This window comes from Vicia villosa, linkage group LG7 (assembly GCF_029867415.1).
Source record: "Vicia villosa cultivar HV-30 ecotype Madison, WI linkage group LG7, Vvil1.0, whole genome shotgun sequence".
NCBI lineage: Eukaryota > Viridiplantae > Streptophyta > Magnoliopsida > Fabales > Fabaceae > Vicia > Vicia villosa.
The window spans coordinates 83,428,881-83,454,551 of NC_081186.1; the positions used below are offsets into that span (position 1 = coordinate 83,428,881).

Genomic DNA, 25,671 nt, shown 5'->3' on the forward strand with positions numbered 1-25,671 from the left:
ATAGTTCACTTTAGTTTTTTAAATGAATTCCATTGCATTTTTTTATATAATTCCACACTTTTGAATTATTTAAGCAATTCAATGTTTTCAAAATATTCACACATTAGAGACAGTGTTTTAAACCAACTAATGGACTAATGCCCTTTTAGCCTTATAAATCAATCCATTTATAAAACTAATCCTTCAAGGTTTCCATACACAGTTTTTGAATTAGAGAAATACCATTTCAGGATATAGCTGATCTACAATTCTATATATAAAACAATTACCTTCAATTACACAAGGATGTATCATTTCCAACAAACTTTACATCAATAGAAGAATGGTAGCTCCAATGAAAATCCACTATCTCTAAAACTCAGTATGATGGTCTGTAGTTGTACCTGCCCCGCACACTGGCAGGAGATTGAACACCTCTGTCACTCGCCATATCATAATAATCTATTTCACTATTATCTGAGTAAAGACCATTTTGGTTTACACTCGTTTCTGAACCAGCATTACTGCTAGTAGCATGTGGAGAACCCGAGACACTAACATTTATGCTTCGCTGATGTCCTGATCGCACACTATACATTGAAGAAGCTGGAATATTTGTCATCAATGGTCGTGAATTTCCGGGAACCCTTTTTCTTATATCCTGTTCAAAAAGAAACAAGAAATAATTAGGGCGAAAAATACAAAAAAAAAAAATTGATGCAATAATTAAATAAAAAAGAATGAAGTGAAACAAACACTAATTGAGGAACTCTCAAGTAATCTTGAAACACTATGCATCCAGAAAGGGAATAAGTTACTATACATATCATTTTACAGTATTTTATACAAGAGTAGTGATTGACACTATTCATCATATGCATTACAAATTTATTCTGAACTGATGGAAGAAAAATACGAAAATTGCATATGCATACCATATGCCTAATAGCCATATCCAAGGATTTCTTCGAGAGTGTTCTTCCAAAACCAGAGCTATCTGGAGATGGAGTTGACTTGCCAGATAGATTACTACGGGGAGAGTTTTTGACATCCATCTTGGGAGGTGCTAGTTTCCTCATATTTATTACCCTCTCAACCATTTTAGTGCCCATTGCAACAGGACTGACTTTGTCATTCGCTTTGGAATATCCACGATTAACAGCAGGCATAGAGCTTCCACTTGTATGAGAAATGCCATTGGCTGGCCGTCCTCTAGAAGGAGAGCATGATTGCCTCTTTGGTCTGCCAATAGAAGCCGGCTCAATAGACGAAGAGCGTGCGGAGGGTGCTCCAGGTCTTCCCCTAGTTGCTGAAACTGATCTTTCCGAAAGTGTTGTCCTCAAGTTGGGGGGAGCATCAAGTGAAAAGTTAGGCATTTCAGATGGCTTCCATGGTCGTGATCTTGCTATTGGTGAAGTTCCCCGTGATGGTGTTGGCTGCTTCAACAAGGCTGGAGCTGGCTTGGGTATTGAAGAAGTCTTAACTGATGGAGCAGAGATGGTTGACACATTTAATGGTGTGGATGGTTGGCGCGTAGGTGTTGATGCCCTTGATACAGGCCTGGAGTTAGATAAGGTGGGCCTGGAATTAGATAAGGTAGGCCTGCTGGTCGGTGTTGAAGATCTTGTAGTAGATCTTGACAAGGGTGTTGAAGACCTAGAAGGAACTGTGGGTTTAGCTGCAGGAACTGTAGTCGTCTTGATGGCAGGAACTGTAGTCTTAGCTGAAGGAAGACTGGGCTTGGCCGCAGCTACCATTGTCCTAGTTGAAGGTATCGGTGTCCGGGAAGTAGGCATTGAAGGTATCGATGTCCGAGAAGTAGGCGTTGAAGGTATCGATGTTCGAGAAGTAGGCGTTGAAGGTATCAATGTACGGGAAGTAGGTGTTGAAGGTATCGATGTCCGGGAAGTAGGCGTCGAAGGTCTAGATGATTTTGAAGATGTGGTTAATGTAGACCGTCCCGTGGGAGTTGCAGGTCTTGATCCTGGATTCCCTGATGATGAAGGCCTCCTGGTTCCACCACCTGAAGCGGTCAACCCAGGAGACGAAGCTTGCTTAGAAACTAAGGTGTTCCTTCTACTATGCTCCGGCGGAGGATTTGCCATCTACAACCACAACAAAATAAATACAAGAATGACTTCTGGCTAGCATAAGATAATTGTTTAATAATTTTATCACAACAAGAGTTTAAAACTAAGAGTTATCAACTTACTAATATATTGCCTACAAATATTAAGACAAAATAAGATTTATTCATAAAAGAAGAAACTTATTCATACAGAGAAAAATTACAGCGGAAAAGGAGGAAAAAGGATATCAAACAAAGGAGCAAACAAGAAAAACAGATAATCAATATAACTGAGGCATCCTATGCAAATCTAAGACAAAAACTACAATTCCTCAAAACCAGGAACTTAACGCGAAAAGTATAATTTCATTAGTGTACTCAAATCCAATGTAACAGAAAACATCTCCCAAAGACCATGACATGATCCAAAAGATCTTGTTAATTTGCTTACTCTAGATTTTAATGCCATGGGACGTGTGGTTGAAGCACCAAGCTGACTCATAACAGTTTTTTTAGTTTCCATCTCCAAAGAAGGAAAAAGAGGAGTCCCAGGAGGAGTTAGAAGCCTGAAAAAACAATAAGTATGTTGAGCCCCAATTTAAAATAAATCATTTTCTTACATCTTAAATAAACATTAGAGCATGTCAGAAAAATATAATATATAGTAGTGTTTATTCATTTATTTCTCGTTGCTTCAGACACGCAATACGCAATGTCTATGCAAGAACCTTTGTACAACAAAACTACCAAACTTTATTCCAGGGTTGACTACATAGGTCACACCTTTATGTTTCACTCAATACTAGTAAAACTTTGTAGTATTGGTTTTCATTTTTCTCAAGTACTTTTGTTGTGTTAGTAGTTTCAGTACATAATGAAGAGTCCCATTATTAGAACAAGAATAATATTAGTAACAAAAAATTACAGCAGTAACATAATAGCACAAATAATGAAATTAAGCTGATTCAAATACTCAAACATGTAATTTCTTACAATGTCTTTTTAAGCCGGTGAGAATGGGGAGGCATAAGCCACTGGGCTACAGACTACAGTTTTTCAATAAATAAGTAATCAATAACTTCTAAAAATACATTATCTTCTAAACTTCAAGTTACAAAAACAAGATAGCATTTTAGAAATTTTGTCCATATCATCATATCATAATAATACTAAAACGGGAAAACCCAAGAAAATTATCCTCTCAATGAGATTAATTGTGATTGCACAAGGTTTCACCCACTTTTGATTTCAAGTGAGATAAGATCATGATATATTTAAAATTAAACCAAAGGGTAGATGCACCGTTAACTGCGAAATTTGCAGATTTAGAGAAACTTGGCCTAAAACTTGGATTTTGAACAACAGTTCCCATCCACGCATCTGATGTTCCCAAGTCCCATGAATGTAATGAAAGCATTTTGTTATCATTTAACCACATAAAACTACCAATACTCCTAACCCCTGTCCGTGTCAACTGTCAAATATCATGTAACAAGGGCACAATAATGACACAAATCCCCCTTATTCTATAAAGAGCCGTAATTAGCGTTGATGTTAACCATTAACATATAATAGTAACACCACATTTTATTGGAAAGAACATGCTATACCATAGGACCCTATATTACTATTTAAGGAATAAGCTTTGTCTTTTAATTTGCATAAGTAAGATGAAGGAAATTAGTGTTAATGACAATGAGTGCTACCTACACCTATACTCACGGAGCAAAAAAATAAGAAAATGGAAACTTCCAAACTAATTGCCATTGTTAAATTTTTACCATCAAATTGAAGAAAATGACCAGACATCTCTTACATTTTCTTTATTTTTTTGTCTTCCCTTTATTGTGAGAGATCAAGGAAAAAGTTGAAATACTCATACCACAAAAGTAAAAGTATCAAAGATAGTATGAGCTAATATCAACTGAAAAAACTCAACTTTCTCTAAAAATAGAAACCACATTGTACAATCTTTTATCCAACTAAAAAACAACCTTCAAGCTGCATTATTACACTAATTACCAAAACAGAAAGCCATTATCACAAATATTTCATAAAAAAACAAAGATGGAAAAGGCAAAGAAAGGTACAAGGAACAAACACATACCATTCATAGTCATTCTTATCAGTTTCAGAATTGAGAAAATCATCAGCACCAGTCTTACGCACAGGAGCTTCAGTTGATGATGAAATGTTAAATAACGGAGAACTCCTCGAATTTAAGCCTGAAAGGTACAAAAAATTACAAATGATACCAACAATTCAACAACAATAAAAAAACAAATTCAACAACAAATGATTTTTCAGTTCTTCACCATCATCCACCTAAAACTGCAAAGCATAAATTCACCACAAAAAAAACTACAATGCATAATAATCATCAACATCAAGGTTTTAGAAAACAATTTGTTACCGCCAAAACAGCCGCTATATAACGGTATTAGAAGGTGCTGACACCCATACCATAATTCACCGTTTTTGTGATGAAAAAGAAATTGTAGTTAACTCACACTTGACGACTGCAATTAGTATCACAACATTTGTACGAAATCGCAAAAGCCTTTACGTGCCCTCTTTGTTGATCAACATCAGGCTTTAAAAAACGCGACCGCGAAAACGCCGCAACAAAACCAATACCATTGTCACCGTTTTTTATATTAAAAACCAAATTATGGTTAATTCACACGACGACGGCAATTAGTATCACAACATACTAACTGTCCGAAATCGCAAAAGCCTTTACACGTGCGCGTGATCATTATGTAAAATCTTGATCAACATGATGAATCAACAAAAACCATAATCATTACATCAAATAAGCGCTCTTGATTTCAAAATGTGTTATATATATATACTACATTTATCTCTAAATATAATATTATAGAAAAAGTTCATCCTCAAAATAATTAACAAAATTACTAAATCATCTATCTAACACAAAATTAACGCATTAAACACACAACCTAATTAATTTCCTTATTAGTATATTTACCTAATGCGGAATCAACAAACTCCTCATTAGAATCACGCAACAAAAGATCATCATTCTCATCCTCGCAATTCCTCATCTGATTAAACAACGCAAGCTCGTCATCTTTATCAACAAAAAACGACGACGATCTGGAAACCCCCAATTGACGACGCCTCTGCATTACCGCAATTTGCGAATCCGAAGCTCTGAAGCTACGATTCATTCCGAGAATGTTGGTAATTATGAATTTGAGGCTAGGTGGTGTGGTTTTTGGTGAAGAAAGGGTGGGGATAGAGTGAGTGTGAGTGGAGGTTCTGGAAAGTTCGAAATGAGGAAACGTGAGAGAGATGAAAGTGAGAGTGGCATTAGTGGAATTGAGGAAGAGGGTGGTGGAGGAAGGAGAAGGAGAAGGAGAGAAGAAAAGTGAAGAGAATAGATGATGTGCAGTTGTTGTCGTTACGTTACGTGTTTCTATCACTTGAATGCTACGTTACATGGTTGGCTTGATTTGATTAATTAGTTGGAACTATATTATAATTTTTTAATCACCAAAATAATTTTTTAATCTATTCTTTATTTTAATCAAAGGTGACCGAGCGGCGAACGGCTCGGTCCGTCGAGTATGTCTGTTTTAGCCTTCTTACTCGTTCCTTCCACTATGTCGGTTCTACTCTGCCTCGTTTTCTTACGAACTTTTGCGAAACAGAATTAAACACTCGTTTTCTTACGAACTTTTGCCAAACAGAATTAAACAGTGGATATTACCTGCTTATCACCCTAAAACTAAATATTATTTTAAGAAATTACATCAACTAATCTCTCAATTAAAAAGGATCACGTGAACAGCAATATTTTCTCTAAAAAAAGTTTAACAAAGTTGTATGTTTATGACTGACTTCAAAGTTCAAACTCATGATTTTTATTAAACAGACGTAATCTTTTATTATCTCATTTAATTAACCTTGGATTTTATTCTATTCCCTTTTTTATTATTTATACATTTTTATTCGTTATAACTGGTTTTTTCATTATATTTTTTCCAAAGGGTGACTTCTTAACCCTGCACTTTATGACTAATGCAACCTTCGCACCTAAAAGCGGTTTTGCGTTTGTGTTTTGTTGGGGTAATCTTCTTCCATGTCATACTCTAGAAATTGAAAATAGGTTAATTATAAATAATAATATTATTATTATTATTATTATTATTATTATTATTATTTACAAAATAAGCATAAAAATTCCCTCTGTTACTTCTTCAAAGTTACTTCTTTTTATCCCTTCTAAACTCTCAAACGGAACTTGAAATAATAGTTTCCTAACAATTTTCCATTATTCACTTTGTTGTACGGTTGGTTTTAATCAATATTAATTCATCATTATAATAAATTAATGCATTGGTAGTTTGACTTTAATATAAAAGGAGAACCGAATAAAGAGGGGTGTCCGATTCATTTTCTAACTAACAACTTTCTCTTTCCTGAGTTATCCTTTTTTTGGAAAAGTGTTCACTAATTTATTTGGTTGTTAGTAGGGGTAGGAATAGGCTAATCTATGTTAGGCTTTATAAGGCCTGGGTCTGGCCTACGATAAGCTTACAAGGCCTGAGTCTGACCTATGACCTACTATAGGCTCATTTTTTCAGTCTGGCCTGACCTTTTTAAAAGCTTGGTCTGGCCTGAAAGTTTATTTAAAAGCCTTTTTTTATTAATGTTTTCAATTAATTCATTTTACTTAAGAAGCCTTATAGGTCGCATATATATGAACATTTAAACCGATTTGTTTAGCATTTTTTTCTAATATATATGCATATATAGACCAATCTATTTAACACTTTTTCTAATATATATGCATATATAGGTCAACCTATTTAGACTAATTTTAATATATATGAAAATATAGACAGGCCTACAAGACTTTATAGGCTTTTTTAATAGCCTAGGTCTGGCCTATTTTATTAAATAGGCTTTTAAAAAAGCCCAAGCCTGTCCTTTTTATCAAATAGGCCTGGCTTGGCCTGGTAGGCTAGGCTATAGGCCTCTGTAGGCCGGCCTGGCCTATTTCCACCCCTAGTTGTTAGCCTTGGACCAATTATATTAATCATATTAGGATTACATTTTTTTCATTATTATTAAGGGTAGTTTTTTAACAGTGGTTCTGCCCCTTCCTACTTAACATTATTTATGAGTCACACTCAATAATTTTCACATTAGCGAATATCAAACTCTTATGAAATATGAACAGAGAGAAACATATAACAAGTCCAAAAAGTGTTTGAACTTGTCACCAATGATTGATTTGGTCAACATATAAGTTATATTCTCTGAAGTGTGAACCTTATGAAATAATATTTGTCTGGACGCCAACAACTCTGTGATCTTGTGGAACCTCACATCAATATATGTGGTCCTAGCATGATACACCTAATTGTTCACCAAATAGATAGCATTATAACTATCACAATGCAACTTAACTTCACCTTGCTCAACATCAACTCTTTCACCAACCATGTAAGCTACAATGCTTCCTTGGCAACTTCAGCTACGACCATATATTCTCCCTCAATTGTAGACATAGCTATTATTGTTTGAACCGATGATTTCCATCTTATAGGTCCACTCTCAAGAGTAAAGACATGCCTTATTATAGACCTCCTATCATTCAGATCACTTGCATAATCAAAATACACATATCCCATAACTGATGGAACACCCTGCTCCCTACTAAACATGATACCATGATATGTTGTATCCTTCAAGTACCTTAGGATCCACTTCATTACTTCCCAATGATGTTTCCCTAACTTTGACATGAACTTTCACACTTGGCTAACTGCTTTTGTGAAATTTGGTCTAGTGCAAATCATATCATACTTCAATCAACCAATTGCACTGACATAAGGAATCTTTAGACATACATTCAATCTCTGAGTATGTCTTCGGACATTATTCCAAAGAGAGCTTAAAATGATTTGTCGATGGAGTATTCACACGAGTTTCTTTTCTCATGTGAAATATGCTCAAAACACCTTCAACATAGCTTTTTAGAGATAATTATAATTTATTAGCTCATTTGTCTTTGTGAATTTTCATACCGAGAATCTTCTTTACAACACCCAAATCTTTCATATCAAACTCCTTACCCAACTTAGTCTTCAACTCATTTTCATCGTGCAAAAAGTTGACAACAATCAACATATCATCAACATGAAATAGCAGGAAAACAAAAGAGCCATTATCAAGGCTCCTCACATAAACACGACATCTTTAAGCCATACAAAGACTTCTTCAATTTGAAAACAAGTCTCTCATGTCCAGTAACATTGAATCCCCTGGCTGCTCCATGTAGATTTGCTCCTCTAGATTACCATAGAGGAAAGCTATTTTCACATCCATCTGCTCTAAATGTGTATCCTTGTTGGCTACCATAGCCAATAAGGCCCCGATAGAAGTGTGTCTAACCAACAGACTGAAAATCTCATCGTAATTAATCCCCTCTTGCTGTGAATACCTCTTTACAACTAGGAAAGTCTTGAACTTTTCCTCTTATTTTTATGTTTCTGCTGGCTTTTTCTTGTACACCAACTTACAACTAGTAGCTCCCTTTCCCTGTGGCAGATGAACAAGAAGTCGTGTCTCATTCTTTTTCAAGAATTTCATCTCATCCACAACATCATTCATCCATGTATCCTGGCTAGCTATAGCCTCTCGAAAAGCAGAAGTTTCTCTTGAACTGGTAAAAAGAGCATATGTTGCTAAGTCTTCAAACTCGTATCTTATTAGAGGTGTAATAAGGCGGGGGTCTCTATCACGCACAAGTGTATAATCTTGTACTCCACCTGAATCTTGCACTTCACCTGAATTTGAGTATGGTTCATTCTATTATTAAGCTACAATCTGCCTTGGACTCACTGGCGGTTCGTCAATGGCCGCCTAAATCTTGTCCTTACTGAAATTTTATACCTCAGTATCTGACACAATTATCACATTTGACTGTTTCTACATCGACTGCTCATCAAATACAACATCTCTGTTGGCAAGCGCATTCCTCTTAACCAGATCCCACAACTTGTACCCCTCCACACCTTTATTGTAGTCAATAAAGATGCATTATTTTGACTTGGGGTTATGTTTAGACTAATACTCACTGGAAATATACACATATGTTGGACACCCAAAAAATCCTCAAATTACTCATATCAATGGGGTTACTTATCCTCATCTCCTCTACAACTTTGCCATCCAATGAAACTTATGGTGATTTGTTGACTAGATTGCATTCCAGATTGAATGTTGCTGCCCATAAACCTTTTGAAAAACCCACATTCAACCGAAGGCACCTTTCCTTCTCCGTTAGAATATTGTTCACCCTCTCTGCAACACCACTCAATTGTGTTGTCTTCCTCACAAAAAATGCCTCTGAATTTCACTCTCCTCATATAAATGCATGAACTTCCTGTCAGTGTATTGAGTTCCATTATCATACCGTAAATACTTTATTTTTCTACTTGTTTGGTTCTCAACCTATTCCTTCCACAGTTTGAACTTGGCAAAGACCTCAGATATATATTTTATAAAACAAACCCAGAATTTACGAGAAAAATCATCAGTGAATGTCACAAAATACCTAAAACCTCCAACGGAAGGCTCTTTTTCTAGGTCCCCAGACATTCGAATTGACATATCATAAGATTCATTTGGTCTTGTGTTGCTTGGTCTTGAAACAAACTCTACAATGTTTTCCAAGAACATAATACTTGCACAATCCCATTGTGCAACTGCGAACACCCTGCAGCAAATTCCTCTTATATATTCCCATCATCCCATGTCACTGATATAACCCAAGCACATGTGCCACAATTTGGTTACATCTTTATTAGTTTCAACATATGCTACATCACTCATAATTGTGGCCCCAACAATTTATAAATGTTTCTTGCAGTCCTCCTTGTCCTCATCATTGTCATTGCACTCTTGTGAATTCTCATGATGTCTTTATCTCCATCTAACCAAAATTAATAACCATTTTTTAAAGAGTACCTAGAGAAATCCAATTCTTCCACAATTGTAGAACATAATGCACCTCACTCAACATGTGCACTCCACCATCATCCAAAGCAATTTTAATTCGCCCATTTTTAATGATGGTACACGTTTTGCCATCACCTAAATGGACAAAACTAAAATCACTTGATTTAAAAGAGTTAAACCACTCCCGGTACGGTGTCATATAGTAGAAGCACCCAGAATCAAGGATTCATGCATTAGTGCACTTTACAGATGAAACACATAACAAATCTGCTTCCCTACAATAACCATCGGACTGAACTACATTTAATGAACTATTGTTGCCTAACTTGTTTGGACAGTCCCTCTTCCAATGGCCAATTTGCTTGAAACCATAACATTATGATACTTTTATGTCCTTAGACTTGAACCTCTTATTCTTTCAAGAACCCACTGCCTTACCCTTGCTTCTGCCACGGTCTTGACCTCCCTTCACAAACAAACCTTCACCTGAACTTCCTCCACCTTCCTCTACACTTTGGTGATGTTGTGCGTGTTTCAAAAGGGTAAAAATAAATAGAATCCAACATGATTGATTCCTTCCCATATGTGAGAGTGGTCACCAAGTGTTCCTAAGAGCTTAGTAGAGAGCACAACAAAGTAACGACTTCATCCCCATCATCAACCTTCAAACCAAGTCATGTCAAATCGTTGAAATGATCCTGCAAATTGCATTCTTCTTACATCTTCAGGCTATAGAGATGATGCTTCGCGAATAATTTGTTCATCTTATTTTCCAATTTATCACAAACATCCTTCGGAGTTGTGAGGTTCAGGATATAATTCATCACGTCATCAAAAATGCAAAGTTTTATAAAAAATATTTTCTTTTCCTTCATCTCGTTCCAATCAATGGTCATGATGTTCGTTTGTTTCTCATCATGAAGTGCCTTCTATAAACCTTGATGAGCTAACGGATCCTTAATCCCCCTTAGCCATAAACTGAAATTACTCGTTCCGTCGAACCGAGTCACTTGAATTTTACACGTCCAGGATTAAGACTCATCTGATACTAATTTTTACATAAATAACGCAAATACATATCAGATCAGAGAGAAACACACAAAAACTTTGGTCACGCAATTCGGCCAATTGCCTACGTCTATGACTATAGAGCCTCTATAGTTCCGTCTTATAGATTCGTTCTGAATTTTCAAAATTAGGGTTTCAGTGTTACAAGCATATATAGAGATACTAATGAGCCAAACTCAACATGTGTTTTTAATTATTTAATGACGCTTTTCCTAGTAATGTGTCGTTTTGAAAAGGTTTAAACAGTTTTGTAGGTCTCAAGAACTCAAAGAAAGAGGAAAAAAAGGGATCGTGACAAATTTTTAGGAAGATTCACAAGTCTATTTTCTGCAAATTATACATCACGATCTTTGTTCAGTAGAGCTTTGTAACTCTGATTGAGGTGCGACTTGCGACAAATAAAATTTAACATGCAAGACTACAATTTTCATGGATAAGCCAAAGTCTATATTAGACTAAAAATGGACCAAAAATAGCGAGACAAACTCTCATGTTACAATGTTAAATTGTGAAATTGAGTTTTCTATCAACTCTATAAATCCACTATCAACTATTCCTAGTATTTAAAAGAGAAGAAAGACAGGAGATTAAGATTAAAATTTTGGGTTTTAAACGGTAAAATTTCGCCACCCTCGCACATCCAACAATTGTAGTTGTTCTCTAATGAACTTCTTGTAACCTGGAAAGTGCCCAACATTTTATCATACTTAAAGGTTTTGACCCTAATTATCCTCATCCATATCTAATAACCCTCGAATCAAAGCAATTTGAATTCTATTAGACCAAAGAAGACTCCATTCCTCTTGACACCTTTAATCTACAAGAAGACTCATTGAACACTCATCTCCCCAAACTCACGCAAACCTTCTCTCTATTAAAGGTTGATCAATCAACGAAGAATCTTCATTAAACTGATTGAAGGCACATAAATCATCTCTTCTCACACCTTCCTATAGACACTTCCTCTACACCAAAGGACAAATAACATTGAAATCTTCGCATACATGAAGCATAAACATTTGTCACATAAAACTACTTATCATCCTTATTCTTGAATTTTCCTTCAATAAGAAACACATTCTCCAAACTAATGGAGAATTAACCAAGCATCGAAAGAAACAACACACACGATGAGATTCCTACATGAAGCTCCGAGGGAGGTTTAAATAATATACAAATTACTAGAATCCCACAAAGTTGATTTATTTTTTATGGTAATATATCTCAAAATTTTCCAATAAATATGAGATTAAAAATTGGAAAATATTCATTCGAAGTTACTATATTATATAATTATAGATAGATACAAATGAGGAAGTCAATATAAGTAATAAAATAAATTAGAGCAAAAGATTTATTGAGTTTTATTTATATAAAATGTAAATTAAATTAACAAAGAAAAATAATACAAATTAAACTATATTTGCAACAAACTCATCATGTATTTTATTTCAATAATTAAGTATAACAATTAACAAGAAAAATAATAAAAATTTAACCTGTTGTTGAAGTTTCTATGGTTGCATGAGCCACGACGAGGAACCTCTACATGAGCTAGGAAGGCAAGAAATTAATTGAAACAAATTATACTTGTCTCTAGTGATGAGTTGTGGGTAGGCAATTATATTTTTTTGAGTTCACTTACAGGTTTTGAAAAGGTGGAGTAAAATAAATTAACAATTATTTATACTAATATAACTGTGAGATATTGGATCGAACTCTAGTATTGTCGAAGGATAGCTTTTTGGTTCGACAGTTCGACAGAGTTAAGCATGAAGTCGAAGGATTGTTCACATGCTGGTGTCGAAGTGTGCATGTTGTAGTCGAAGATGGGTCTAGCATGCAGATGTCGAAGATGCTAGGGTTGTTAGCATGTTAAATTAGGTTTTAGTGTTTAAACCCTAATTTGTTAAGTTAGCTTGTTTATTAAGTTGGCTTGTGTAATGGGCCTTGCTGAAAAAGCCCATTAGTTAGTATGTTAGGTTTTATTATAAATAGCATACTAGTCTCTCATCATTGCTAAGCTGCAAATCCTAATTTAGGGTGAGAGAGGTTATTTGTTATTCTTGTAAACTTGTAATCTTGTTCTAAGAGAAAGTGAAAGAATAGCAGTTATAACCAATTCTTGTGTTCCTCTTCTTCCTTGTCCTTTATTCTTCCTTGTTTTATACTTTGTTCTTGGCATTGAATTCACAACAAATTGGTGCGGTGAGCGTGGAGAAGATGCCTTCAACAAAGTATGAGATTGAAAAGTTCACCGGAGTGAATGATTTCGGTCTGTGGCGTTTGAAGATGAAAGCCCTACTGGTTCAGCAGGGTTGTTTGGAAGCGTTGAAGGGAGAGGCAGCCATGAATGCAGAATTGACGGCAGCGGAGAAGACGAATATGATCGAGAAAGCACACAGCGCAATTTTGTTGAGCCTTGGTGATAAGGTTCTCCGGCAGGTATCAAAGGAGACGACGGCATCAGGGTTATGGGTGAAACTTGAAAGTTTGTATATGACCAAATCGCTGGTAAATCGACTCTACCTGAAGCAAGCTTTGTATTCATTCAAGATGATTGAAGACAAAGTATTGGCTGAGCAGTTGGATATGTTCAACAAGCTGATTCTTGATCTTGAAAATATTGATGTGAAGATCGATGATGAAGATCAAGCGCTGTTACTATTGTGTTCTTTGCCTCGATCACATGCTCACTTCAAAGAAACTCTCTTGTATGGAAGGGAGTCCTTGACGTTTGAAGAAGTTCAATCAGCCTTGTACTCTAAGGACTTGAATGAACGAAAGGAGCATAAACCTTCGACTGTTGGCGAAGGTTTGGCCGTTAAAGGAAAACTCTTACGAAAGGATGGTAAGTTCGACAAGAAGAAAGGCAAAAGTCAGTCGAAGTCTTACAGTGGCGAAGCATCTGGCATTCGATGCTATCATTGTAAGAAGGAGGGTCACACAAGAAAGGTGTGCCCTGAACGCCTGAAAGATCATGGAGGTAAGGATAATGGCAATGCAGCCATTGTTCAAGATGATTTTGAATCATCTGATGTTCTTGTAGTTTCAAGCAGTGACTCGAGAAGAGAGTGGATTATGGATTCAGGGTGCACTTGGCACATGACTCCAAACAAAGACTTGTTCGAGGAATTATGTGATCAAGATGGTGGATCAGTATTGCTGGGAAACAACAAGGCTTGCAAGATTGCAGGTATTGGATCTGTTAGATTCAAGCTCCATGATGAGTCAATAAGGTTGTTGACTGAAGTCAGGTATGTTCCTGATTTGAAGAGAAATCTGCTTTCTCTTGGTGAATTCGACAAGAAAGGATATGTTTTCCAAGGAGAGAAAAGTATCCTAAGAGTCATGAAGGGTTCGAAGGAAGTCTTGAGAGGCGTGAAGAAACAAGGCTTGTATACTCTTGAGGCTGAAGTTGTAAGTGGTTCGACAAATGTTGCATCCACGAAACCTTTGTCGAAAACAGAAATCTGGCACATGAGATTGGGCCATGTCAGTGAAAGGGGTCTGGTCGAATTAGGGAAACAAAATCTGCTTGGTGGAGACAAAGTCGAAAAGCTGAAGTTTTGTGAACCCTGTGTACTTGGAAAATCTTGCAGAGTGAAGTTCAACAAAGGCAAACAAAGAACACATGGATCCCTTGATTACATCCATGCTGATCTTTGGGGGCCTGCAAGGTGTGCATCACATTCAGGAGCAAGGTATTTTCTATCCATAGTAGATGATTATTCCAGAAAATTATGGGTATTCATCCAGAAGACTAAGGATGAAACTTTTGAGAATTTCAAAAGTTGGAAGACTCTGGTTGAAAATCAGACTGGCAGGAAGGTCAAGAGGTTGAGAACCGACAATGGCCTTGAATTTTGCAATGAGGCATTCGACAGTTTTTGTGCTGCCTCTGGTATTGCAAGGCATAGAACTACTGCAGGTACTCCACAGCAAAATGGTTTGGCTGAAAGGTTTAATCGAACTATTTTGGAGAGAGTCAGATGCATGTTGACTAGTGCCGGTTTAAAGAAGGTGTTCTGGGCTGAGGCTGTTTCGACAGCAACATATCTGATAAACAGATGTCCTTCGACAGCGTTAGATATGAAGACACCTGAAGAAGTTTGGTCGGGACATCCACCAGATCTCGACAAACTGAGAGTATTTGGCTGCATAGCCTATGCTCACATTAGGCAAGACAAGGTCGAACCTAGAGCTCTGAAATGCATGTTCATGGGATACCCTGAAGGAGTCAAAGCTTATAGGCTATGGTGCCTAGAGCCAGGTCACAGGAGGTGTATCACCAGTCGAGATGTAGTTTTCAATGAAGCTGAAATGGCTTTTAAGAAAACTGATGATGATGATCGAAGTGCAGAAGAGCTGGAACAGGTAGAGATTCCTGTTGAGGTGGAGCATGTTGATGCTGAATTGCATATCCCAGATGAAGTCGAAGAAGAAGCAGAAGATGCTGAAGTTGAGGAAACTGACGATGACTACCTATTGTCGAGAGATAGGTCGAGAAGAGTCATCAAGCCACCTCAGAGACTTGGATATGCAGATCTTATAGCTTTTGCCTTAATCTCTGCAAGTGAGGTTCTAAACGAAGAACCTAGAGACTATAAGGAAGTTATGAGGAGTCGAAATAAGACTGAATGGCTGAAGGCCATGGATGATGAGATGAAATCTCTTCATGATAATCATACTTGGGAACTGATCAAGAAACCTGTTGGGGCAAGGTTAGTCAGCTGTAAATGGATTTTCAAAGTTAAGGAAGGAATTGAAGGAGTGACGTCGAAAAGATACAAGGCAAGGTTAGTTGCAAGGGGTTTCACTCAGAAAGAAGGTGTCGACTTCAATGATGTGTTTTCTCCTGTTGTAAAGCATAGGTCCATTCGAATGTTGCTTGCCATGGTGGCACAGTTCGACCTTGAACTGGAACAAATGGATGTGAAGACTGCGTTCTTGTATGGTGATTTAGATGAAACGATCCTGATGAGGCAACCTGAAGGGTATGTCGAAAAGGGAAAGGAAGATTATGTGTGCAAGCTAAAAAGATCTTTGTATGGGCTGAAACAATCTCCTCGACAGTGGAATAGGAGATTCGACAAGTTCATGGCACGCATAAGTTTCATTAGAAGTCAGTTCGACCACTGTGTTTACTTCAGATTTCGACCTGGTAATTCATTTGTTATTTTGTTGCTTTATGTGGATGATATTCTCATAGCAAGCAAGAATGTTGAAGATGTGACGAGGGTGAAGGCTGAACTCAATAAGGAGTTCGATATGAAGGATCTGGGAGCTGCTTCCAGGATTCTTGGAATTGACATTCGAAGAGATAGAAAGAAGTCGAAGTTATGCCTATCTCAAGAGGCATATCTACGGAAGATTCTTGAAAAGTTTGGTATGTCGAATTCGAAGCCAGTTGTGACTCCAACAAACCCTCAATTCAAGCTGAGTATTGATCAGTGTCCCAGTACTGATGTGGAAAGAGCCTATATGAATAGCATCCCATATGCTAATATAGTTGGTTCTTTGATGTATGCTATGGTTTGTACTAGACCCGACATAGCATACGCAGTAAGTCTTGTAAGCAGGTACATGGCGAATCCTGGAAAGGCTCACTGGCAAGCATTGAAGTGGATTTTAAGGTACATAAATGGGTCTCTGAATAGAGTCCTAATTTATGGTGGAGCCTTGGGTGAAGATAGTAAAGCAGTAATAGAAGGATATGTCGACTCTGATTATGCAGGTTGTATGGATTCCAGAAAATCTATTTCTGGATATGTTTTCACTATGTTTGGCACTGCAATTAGTTGGAAAGCAACACTTCAGAAGGTTGTTGCTCTATCAACCACTGAAGCGGAGTATATTGCCCTAACTGAAGCTGTGAAAGAAGCATTGTGGCTTGAAGGTTTTGCGAAGGAGCTGAAACTTCAAGGTCGAGGTATCACTGTTAAATGTGATAGTCAAAGTGCAATACACCTGTCGAAGAATTCAGCCTATCATGAGCGAACTAAGCACATTGATGTGAGGCTGCATTTCGTCAGAGGAGTAATCGAGCGTGGAGAAGTCCAAGTGCTGAAGGTTTCGACTGAAGACAATGCTGCTGATATGATCACCAAGACATTGCCGAGTTGCAAGTTTTTCCACTGTATGCAGTTGATAAAGCTGCGTGAAGAAAGCTAGTCTGTTCCTTGACGTTGTAGAGTTAGGTCCAAGGTGGAGATTTGTGAGATATTAGATCGAACTCTAGTATTGTCGAAGGATAGCTTTTTGGTTCGACAGTTCGACAGAGTTAAGCATGAAGTCGAAGGATTGTTCACATGCTGGTGTCGAAGTGTGCATGTTGTAGTCGAAGATGGGTCTAGCATGCAGATGTCGAAGATGCTAGGGTTGTTAGCATGTTAAATTAGGTTTTAGTGTTTAAACCCTAATTTGTTAAGTTAGCTTGTTTATTAAGTTGGCTTGTGTAATGGGCCTTGCTGAAAAAGCCCATTAGTTAGTATGTTAGGTTTTATTATAAATAGCATACTAGTCTCTCATCATTGCTAAGCTGCAAATCCTAATTTAGGGTGAGAGAGGTTATTTGTTATTCTTGTAAACTTGTAATCTTGTTCTAAGAGAAAGTGAAAGAATAGCAGTTATAACCAATTCTTGTGTTCCTCTTCTTCCTTGTCCTTTATTCTTCCTTGTTTTATACTTTGTTCTTGGCATTGAATTCACAACAATAACAATTTTCAAAAGTCATATGTCACGAGAGTAATAGAAATATTAGAATATGCCTTTATAATATGTTCATTATAGGCCACCTATGATGGTTGTTCATACTCTAATCTATGAAAGGAACCCACACCCTTAAATAGATATCACGGGTACTTTGAAATTTTTAATATTTTTTCAATTATTTTTTTTATATAATCAATTTAGGACAGTTAAAAAAACCCATTATAATTGAAATAATTATACTATCATATTTAGTCAGTGAACCGCATCTATGTTGCAAAAACAATTATAGAATCGAATTGAACAAATGACATATAAATCAAATCAAAATAAAAAATAAAAAATGCTAAAAACAAACTTAAATTTGTTATTAAAAAAATGTAATTTTAAATTTAACAAATGGTTTTATTTGAGAATACTGCCTTCTAACGATTTGATAGGGTTTGCAATTTCGAACTTGTATGCCAAACCAATATATTTGATTAGGTTTAATTCCAGATTTCTAACGATTTGATAGAGTTTGAAATTTCGAACCTATATACCAAACCAATAAATTTGATTTAATTTAATTCTAGATAAATTGAAACCGTTCGATACATTATGGTTCAAATGAATTTTTACTATGTTTCAGTTCGATTTTTAGACTAAATTAACTGCACTAGTCAACCTTGGTTTTGAAGTTGAGAATAACAATCAAAACAAAATTACATGTTCCACATTTTAACACTTAAGATAAACAAATTATAAAGCAAACTCTTTTTTAACCAAACTTATATTTACAAATTTCTTCACATGTCTTACAATGATTCATATTTACAATAGAAATATGGAGTGGCAAAGGAATAGAAGTTTCTTGTGTTACTTTGGCATTTTAAGGCTCAAACAAAAACCTAAAAAGTGGCAAATACAATTAAAGACAAATAATAACATGAAATGCATTATTGAATAGAAGTTTGCACATTAGTTTTTTTTTTTTTTACATCAGAATCAATAATTCAAATGTTGTTTTGGGCAAAATGCTGATTTTGCTAAATTGCCTTTATAAATCCACATTCATTGAACAAGGGAAGAAGGAAGATTTAAAGAATGTACAATTCAATTGTCAAGAGGGGATGGTTAAGCATCATCTGCATCACTTCCACCAACATGTGCTTCATGGCTGGCCCAATAATTACTGCCATCAGGACCTAATACTTTGAACCTGACCAAAAAAGCAAAACTCGTATAATCTGTGATACTTATACCGCTCAAAACCTACGTAACACCATATTAAAAATGTGTCTAGTGGTTGAGACGTGTCGACGGTGTTAGGAGTTAGGCACTTACACAACCCAGGCATATGTCGTTATACTCATGTTCTTTCATTTCTTTAAAACAATTATCAATGTCAATGTGTCAGTGTGTCGTGTCTAGTGTGTTTGTGCTTGATAGCTCAAACGTCCTCACAATGTCGATGTGTATGTCGTGTCTGGTGTGTTTGTGCTTTATAGCTCAAACAACATCCCAATATCGATGTGTCTGCATGTCTGGTGTGTTTGTGCTTCATAGCTCAAACGACGTCACAATGTTGATGTGTCAGTGTGGTGTTTGGTGTTTGGTGTGCTTGAGCTTCATAGCTCAAACAACATCACATTACATTCAAAAATGTTTTCTCAAACATCAATTCTACTAACCGTTCAATAACGGATTTTCCTTCTTTGTATTTCTGGCTTTTTTCATGAGCAGTTATCTGAAAGAAACCAAAAGGATAACTCAATGCAGTATAGAAACAGAAAACAAAAGCAAAATTTCTCAGACGCGCCGAGATAAGTCTTACATATGTCCAACCAACGACTGATCCACAACCAACACAGAAAATGTCAGCCACAGTATGCATCCCAGTGATCATAGGCCTGTCCTCTTTTTCTCCAACAGAAACATTCGCGCTGTAAAAACATACAACATTTTTAACTATATCGACGAACAGAACCAACTGCAAAATATAACGCGGACAGAACTATAGAGGTTCGGAAGCAAGAAGCCAACTAATAAAAGAACATAACTAACAGAATGCCAGTTTCTGTTATTACTGAAATGACACAGTGATAAAGAACAGATATCAAGGATAACTTACACCTTACGAAAGAGATAAGCTTTCCCGTGTCTGGAATGGAAAGCCTGAATAAAACAGCACAAACATTTTCAAATGACCCATACTGAAATGTCGGTACCAACTAATAAACACCATTAAAACATCAAGAAAAGATTAGAGTTTCGAAAATCTCAACACTTTCAATATAACCAGGCCTAAAAAATTTGGTTATTCATTCATTGGCACACTGAAATTCACAAAAGTATGATTCGTGAAAGAGCTCTGCTAATTTGACACCATGTCTGAGTACACCACATCATACACCGTATAAATCATCAAAGCAAAATTATCTCGCACACAAATCAATGTAAAATAAATTATTAAAAAATGAAACTAGTATGTATTATGTAGCGAATTACATTGTAGGTGTTGAAAATTGGTGTCAAAATAGCTTTTCTCTTCAAGAAAAACCAAAACCTGAATAGAATGGCTTTTCAAGTTCTCATAGCTCCTCAGGGAAATAGGCCAAACAAGCACAACATGCATCATAATCAAACTATGAAAGGTTTTATGAGACGGCCTGCAGTCGTTTTGACCGCCCCGAAAAAACGGTATCAGCATATACCGATACCGATATTCACAATTATGTGGCTAATTCACACCGCGACGACCATAATCGGTATCACAACACCTATACCAACCGAAATCACGAAAGCTTTTACGCGACCGTAACATCATTCAAATTTATGCTTAGACTTTGACAGAATCATAGTGTATGATCATAATTTCATCAAATTCACAGTAAATTCAAACTAGGATGAAATTACAATCCCAAAAAGAAAAACAAAAAAACAAATAACAGAATTAAAAATCGAACCTTGGAAACAATATCTTGAGAAACAGCAAGAGGAGTCCTACAGTGTTTACAGCTATAGATCCTCCCTTCAAGATGAACAACAAACAACCTCCCCATATCTCAACAACAAAAATTCCACAAAACAACTTGACAAGATCAAAAACAGTTTTTTAGGGTCAACGTAAAATCAACAAATACAAGCGATAAATATAAAGTTATGGTGTGAATTAAGAAGATGATGAAGAGAGAAACGGTTGAATTGAATTGAATTGAATTGAATCTTACCTTGGTTTGGTTTGGTTACGGAAAGAAGAGTACGCAAAAGGAGTTGCAAGAAATTTGGAGAGAGAATGAATCAAACATCGCTTTTTCTGAAAAAGTAGTACCCGACAAGATGCGTGTTGTGTTAATTTTTAATTTTTATGTTTAATCATTAATGTAACATGGTTTATTTGCTATACTTTACTTGCAAAACAAAACTCTTGTATCTTCTACTATAATTTTCTAACACTTTTTTTTTATTGATATTTTCTTTTTATAAATTTTTTTTGACCAAAGCAAAACTAACTTCTTTCATTCAACAAAATAGGTTCAATACAATGAGGTATAATATTAATGTAACTACGTCGAGCCCAAGAATTAGCCGCCTTAGATAAACAATGAGCAGCCATATTCGCTTGACGCCTAATAAACTCTACCTCGAAATTTGGAAAAATAGATAATAAAAGTTTAATAGACCGAATAATAGAAGAGAACTCGGAACCTCCAATAATATTGGACCGGATAGCTTGCACCACCTTCTGCGAATCACACTCAAACACGATACGATCAAAATGATTTGCTGAGACTCCTTGAATAGCTTCTTTTAAGGCTAGCGCCTCCGCTTCAATAACAGAGACCTTACCGACATCCCAAGCAACCCCCGCCTGAATAAAATTCCCCCTGTTATCACGAAGACACCAACCTCTATTAGTCGTACCAAGACTACTATTGAAGCCCGCATCAACGTTGCACTTAAGCCAACCCAAAGGAGGGGGATTCCAACAATACAAATTAGGAAGGGCAGCCTCACTATCCTGAATATTTTGTGCCATAAACCACTCCTGCCACCTGTGAAAAGCTAACCACCCAAGTTTAGAAGCCTCCTCTTTTTCATTATTCCAAATGAAATTATTTTTATTGTGCCATAACGTGTCAATCATAATTGCAAAGCGGCCAGCCACCTTTCTGTCAACCTCTCTACACACCATCAAAATAATAGATTTAATGTCACTATAACGGGTAATAAAAGGAGCGACAATATCGTGCAAACCTGCTACCTGCCAACATGAACTGGTTTCCGGACACCCAAAGAAAACATGCCACTCATCCTCCTCAGGAGCGTCACAGAAAGGACAAGAAGGAGGGCACGGAACATGATGTTGGTTAAGACGAGTCCGGGTGGGTAAGCAACCTGAACAAATCCGCCAAAGAAGGTGTCTCACCCGGGGAGGCCCATAGATCGACCACAAATCTTTCCAGTTAACCTCATGATGTTGAACAGCAAAACACTTCTTCTTATTCTTCCAAACTCTATATCCCGATCGAACACTATATTGACCATTCTGCTCTTCCTTCCAAATCAACCTATCCTCCGTAACATCATCCACAAGTGGGACCAAAAGAATTTCCTCCGCACCTACATGATCAAACAAATCACGAATCACCTCATATTCCACTGTTTAACGGTGGGGAGTAGCAAGTCTTTAAAAACCAAATCATACATACCTTGTTGTTGTGGCCCCTTCACACAACCCTCTGAACTTCCTCGAATCCAAGGTTCATTCATAATCCTTATCTGACTACCGTCACCTATACTCCACCTACAACCAATAGTTAGTACCTCCCTTGCTTTCCAAATACTCCGCCAGACAAAGCTAGGATTGTAACCAAGAGTAGCATCAAAGAAAGTAGTTTTAGGGAAGTACCTTGCTTTAAATACTCTGGACACCAACGCTTCCGGGTTATTCATGAGAAACCAACCTTGTTTTGCAACCATAGCCATATTAAAAGCTCTAAAATCTCTGAACCCTAGACCCCCCTCATTCTTGGAGCAAGCTAGTTTATCCCAAGCCATCCACCGAATACCCTTTCGATTAGAGCTTCCACACCACCAAAAAGCATTCAGCATCTTCTCAATATCATTAATAACCGCATCCGGAATAATATAGATACTCATCAGATAAGCCGGAATAGATTGGAGAACTGACTTGATCATAACTTCTTTCCCCGCCATAGATAAGGCGCGACCTTTCCAAGAGTTAATTCTAGCCCATATACGATCTCTGATAAACGCAAACGTAGCTTTTTTACTTCTACCGATCATAGAAGGCGAACCCAAATACTTCCCCATTCCGAGAACATGACGGACTCCCATAATCTTTGCTAGATCCTCCTGAGCCGGTTGACTGAGATTGCGGCTAAAGAAAACTTCAGATTTATTCAAATTAATCTCCTGGCCTGTTGCTTTCGCATAAGTAGTCAAGATCTCCATGATATGTGAAACCTCCGCTATAGTAGCCCTGCAAAACATGAAACAATCGTCAGCAAAAAGCAGATGCGACACACTAGGTGCCCCTCTGCAGATCTGAATCCCATGGGTATCTCCTCTATCAATAGATCTAAATTTATTATAAAAAAAAAATTGTAATTAATTAATATGATTTGATTGGACAAGAGTACTAATATATAAGGTGCGAAATAGGCCGTCCGCCAAGTCTTACGTTCGTGGAAAAAATAGCGGGGCGTGCAAGCCAATGAAAATGGGTCTAAAAAACAAGTCGGCCCGTCAAAGTAACAGGGTTGGCGGACGACAGATTTACCCGCTTATTTTTTTATTAATTTATTTTTACATATTTTTAATATATTAATAGACTTTTTTTTACCTTTCAATTAAATTTTTCACTTATTTTTTAAAACAATTTTTTTAAAAATATCTATTTAACAAATTTTACTTATTATATTACATATATTTACAAATAAATGTATATATTAAATTATCAAAAATTGGAATTACTAGAATTAACTAAAAAAAATAATGGACTTAAGGTAGAATAGGCAGAACAATAGTCAATGCAAACTTTGGTGGGAGGTGGGTTTTGGCGGAGCGAGCATTGGCGAGCGGCAAATTTTGACGGGACGGACATTGATAGACGACGGACCTAAAATCTCAACCCTTCACGTTATTTTATGACGGGTGCGTGGATCGGTCTGGTGGGTCACGACCCACTTTATCACACCTATTAATATCCAAATAAATTCAAGGGAATCAAAGTGTTGATCAATTCTTTTTCTAAAGTTTAATAAATTTATATTGCACACATAAAACAAATTTATTTACACCTTTTTGCCTTGTAATAAAATTAATTAAGGAAAACTGTTATATACAAATATTTTTACTTTTTACATATTTTTTACAATAATTATATGCAAACTAATATAATTTTATTAATTTTTGACATTATTGTTTCTCTTTTTCTATAATAATTTAATTAAAAAATTTTAAAAAAAAAAAAAAAAACAAATTTGCTGAAGAGTATAACAGTTTTCAAAGTTCTATCTAACACTATTCAAAGTTCTTTAATCAATAAAAACAAATTTGTTAAGAGTCTAACACTTTTCAAAGTTCTAACACTATTCAAAGTTCTAACATTATTCAAAGTTTTTTAATCAATAAAAACAATTTTTTTTTTTTTTGCTAACAATAAAAACAAATTTGTTAAAGAGTATAATTCTAACACTATTTAATGTTCTAACACTAATAATTCTTCGCATACAAAATTTAATAAATTAATAAATAATTGTTAAAGAATATAATACTAACGATATTCAAAGTTCTTTTAAAAAATCTATTTAATCCTTTAGACTTGTAATAAACTAATAAAAAAATCTTAAATAAGAATACTTTTACTTTTATATTTTTTTAAAAAAATATTTTTATGCATACTAATATAAATAATACATGTTATTAATTTTTGATATTATTGTTTCTCATTCTTCTATAATATCTTAATTATTTATTATTTTATTTATTTGTAATAGAAAATAGTAGGGATAAATTTATAAATAATGTTAAATTGAGTTTTAAAAATTAAAAAATAGAAGAAAAAAATTAAACCCCAATGAGTAAAAATTTGAACATAACATTGATAACGTATGAACGTAGAGCTTTTCTGACACGATGGTTGGGCCTCCAATGTGGTAGATCAAGGGTAATGTCTTTGATGATAAGACTTCAACTCCAAAGTTAGTAGGGTCAAAGACATATGCATTAAATGAGCTTGTATATGACGGAGAGTTAAAATCGCTACTGATTGGTTAATTGCAAAATGCATGATATTGCTAATTAGATCCAAGTGTTTGAATAATTGATATTTGGTGAGCGGCCCTCTGGCGAAGGTATACATGTTCCACGTTCTCCTGCGAGGGTATTCTAGATTGGCTCTTTGGTGTTGGGCAAGACTTGTTGGACCATTTGGGCGATCCAAAATAGTTATCCCTCAAGTACTTGTTATCATGTATAAAGCTAGGATTGTGACATAAACTTTAAGGTTGTCCTCTAAATCGACATTCTTTTCCGCTTCGATGAGCCCGGGCAAATTCTTATCTTGAAGATGAGGCTAAAGACGTGTTGAATATGAGTAGGTGACACTGGGAGCATGCGCATTAAATACATGTCATGTAACTAAAACATTTTGCATATTAACTTCTCCATGTGGCCCTAGGATCCTATGGTAGGGAGTGGCGTCACCATTATAGCACTTGAATGTACTCAAGTGTCGTTATGAAATTGAGGTTAATTTTGAATCATTGATCATTCCTTGTAGTATTATTCTTAATCTAAGTCATAGACATACAATTCTTGGTTACCTATAAAAAGGA

General features: G+C 36.0%; 2 protein-coding genes across 4 annotated transcripts; both read right to left on the bottom strand.

Annotated features, from left to right (window-relative positions):
- Nucleotides 1-115: 115 nt before the first annotated feature.
- Nucleotides 116-12,767, bottom strand: LOC131621014 (uncharacterized). Of its 2 annotated transcripts, none has more exons than XM_058892212.1 (5): nucleotides 12,613-12,767; nucleotides 4,155-4,272; nucleotides 2,499-2,613; nucleotides 915-2,084; nucleotides 116-640 (listed from the first exon to the last, which is right to left on the bottom strand). In XM_058892212.1, the coding sequence occupies exons 3-5, from the start codon at nucleotides 2,568-2,570 to the stop codon at nucleotides 359-361; spliced, it is 1,524 nt and encodes a 507-aa protein (XP_058748195.1). In that variant the 5' UTR covers nucleotides 2,571-2,613; nucleotides 4,155-4,272; nucleotides 12,613-12,767; the 3' UTR covers nucleotides 116-358. The 2 variants fall into 2 exon arrangements, with proteins under 2 accessions (XP_058748195.1, XP_058748194.1); XM_058892211.1 differs by lacking the exon at nucleotides 12,613-12,767 and adding an exon at nucleotides 5,040-12,543.
- A 5,967-nt stretch (nucleotides 12,768-18,734) lies between these two features.
- LOC131617631 (protein yippee-like) lies at nucleotides 18,735-21,192 on the bottom strand. 2 transcript variants are annotated; one of them, XM_058888889.1, is made up of 6 exons: nucleotides 21,037-21,192; nucleotides 20,773-20,897; nucleotides 19,938-19,981; nucleotides 19,641-19,749; nucleotides 19,498-19,553; nucleotides 18,735-19,025 (listed from the first exon to the last, which is right to left on the bottom strand). In XM_058888889.1, the coding sequence occupies exons 2-6, from the start codon at nucleotides 20,866-20,868 to the stop codon at nucleotides 18,941-18,943; spliced, it is 390 nt and encodes a 129-aa protein (XP_058744872.1). In that variant the 5' UTR covers nucleotides 20,869-20,897; nucleotides 21,037-21,192; the 3' UTR covers nucleotides 18,735-18,940. The 2 variants fall into 2 exon arrangements, with proteins under 2 accessions (XP_058744872.1, XP_058744873.1); XM_058888890.1 differs by having other exon boundaries at nucleotides 20,773-20,870; nucleotides 21,037-21,169.
- Nucleotides 21,193-25,671: the final 4,479 nt, after the last annotated feature.

Bases quoted from the DNA above. Each gene is read 5' to 3' on its own strand.
- LOC131617631 (XM_058888889.1), bottom strand. From the start codon at position 20,868: ATGGGGAGGTTGTTTGTTGTTCATCTTGAAGGGAGGATCTATAGCTGT. The intron at 19,982-20,772 runs GTTCGATTTTTA...TGTTTTATTCAG, and splicing joins CTCAAGATATTGTTTCCAAG to GCTTTCCATTCCAGACACGG. The intron at 19,554-19,640 runs GTAAGACTTATC...GGTTTCTTTCAG, and splicing joins CAGTCGTTGGTTGGACATAT to ATAACTGCTCATGAAAAAAG.
- LOC131621014 (XM_058892211.1), bottom strand. From the start codon at position 5,241: ATGAATCGTAGCTTCAGAGCTTCGGATTCGCAAATTGCGGTAATGCAG. The intron at 2,614-4,154 runs GTATGTGTTTGT...TTGTTTTTTCAG, and splicing joins GATAAGAATGACTATGAATG to GCTTCTAACTCCTCCTGGGA. The intron at 641-914 runs GTATGCATATGC...CTTTTTGAACAG, and splicing joins ATATGGCTATTAGGCATATG to GATATAAGAAAAAGGGTTCC.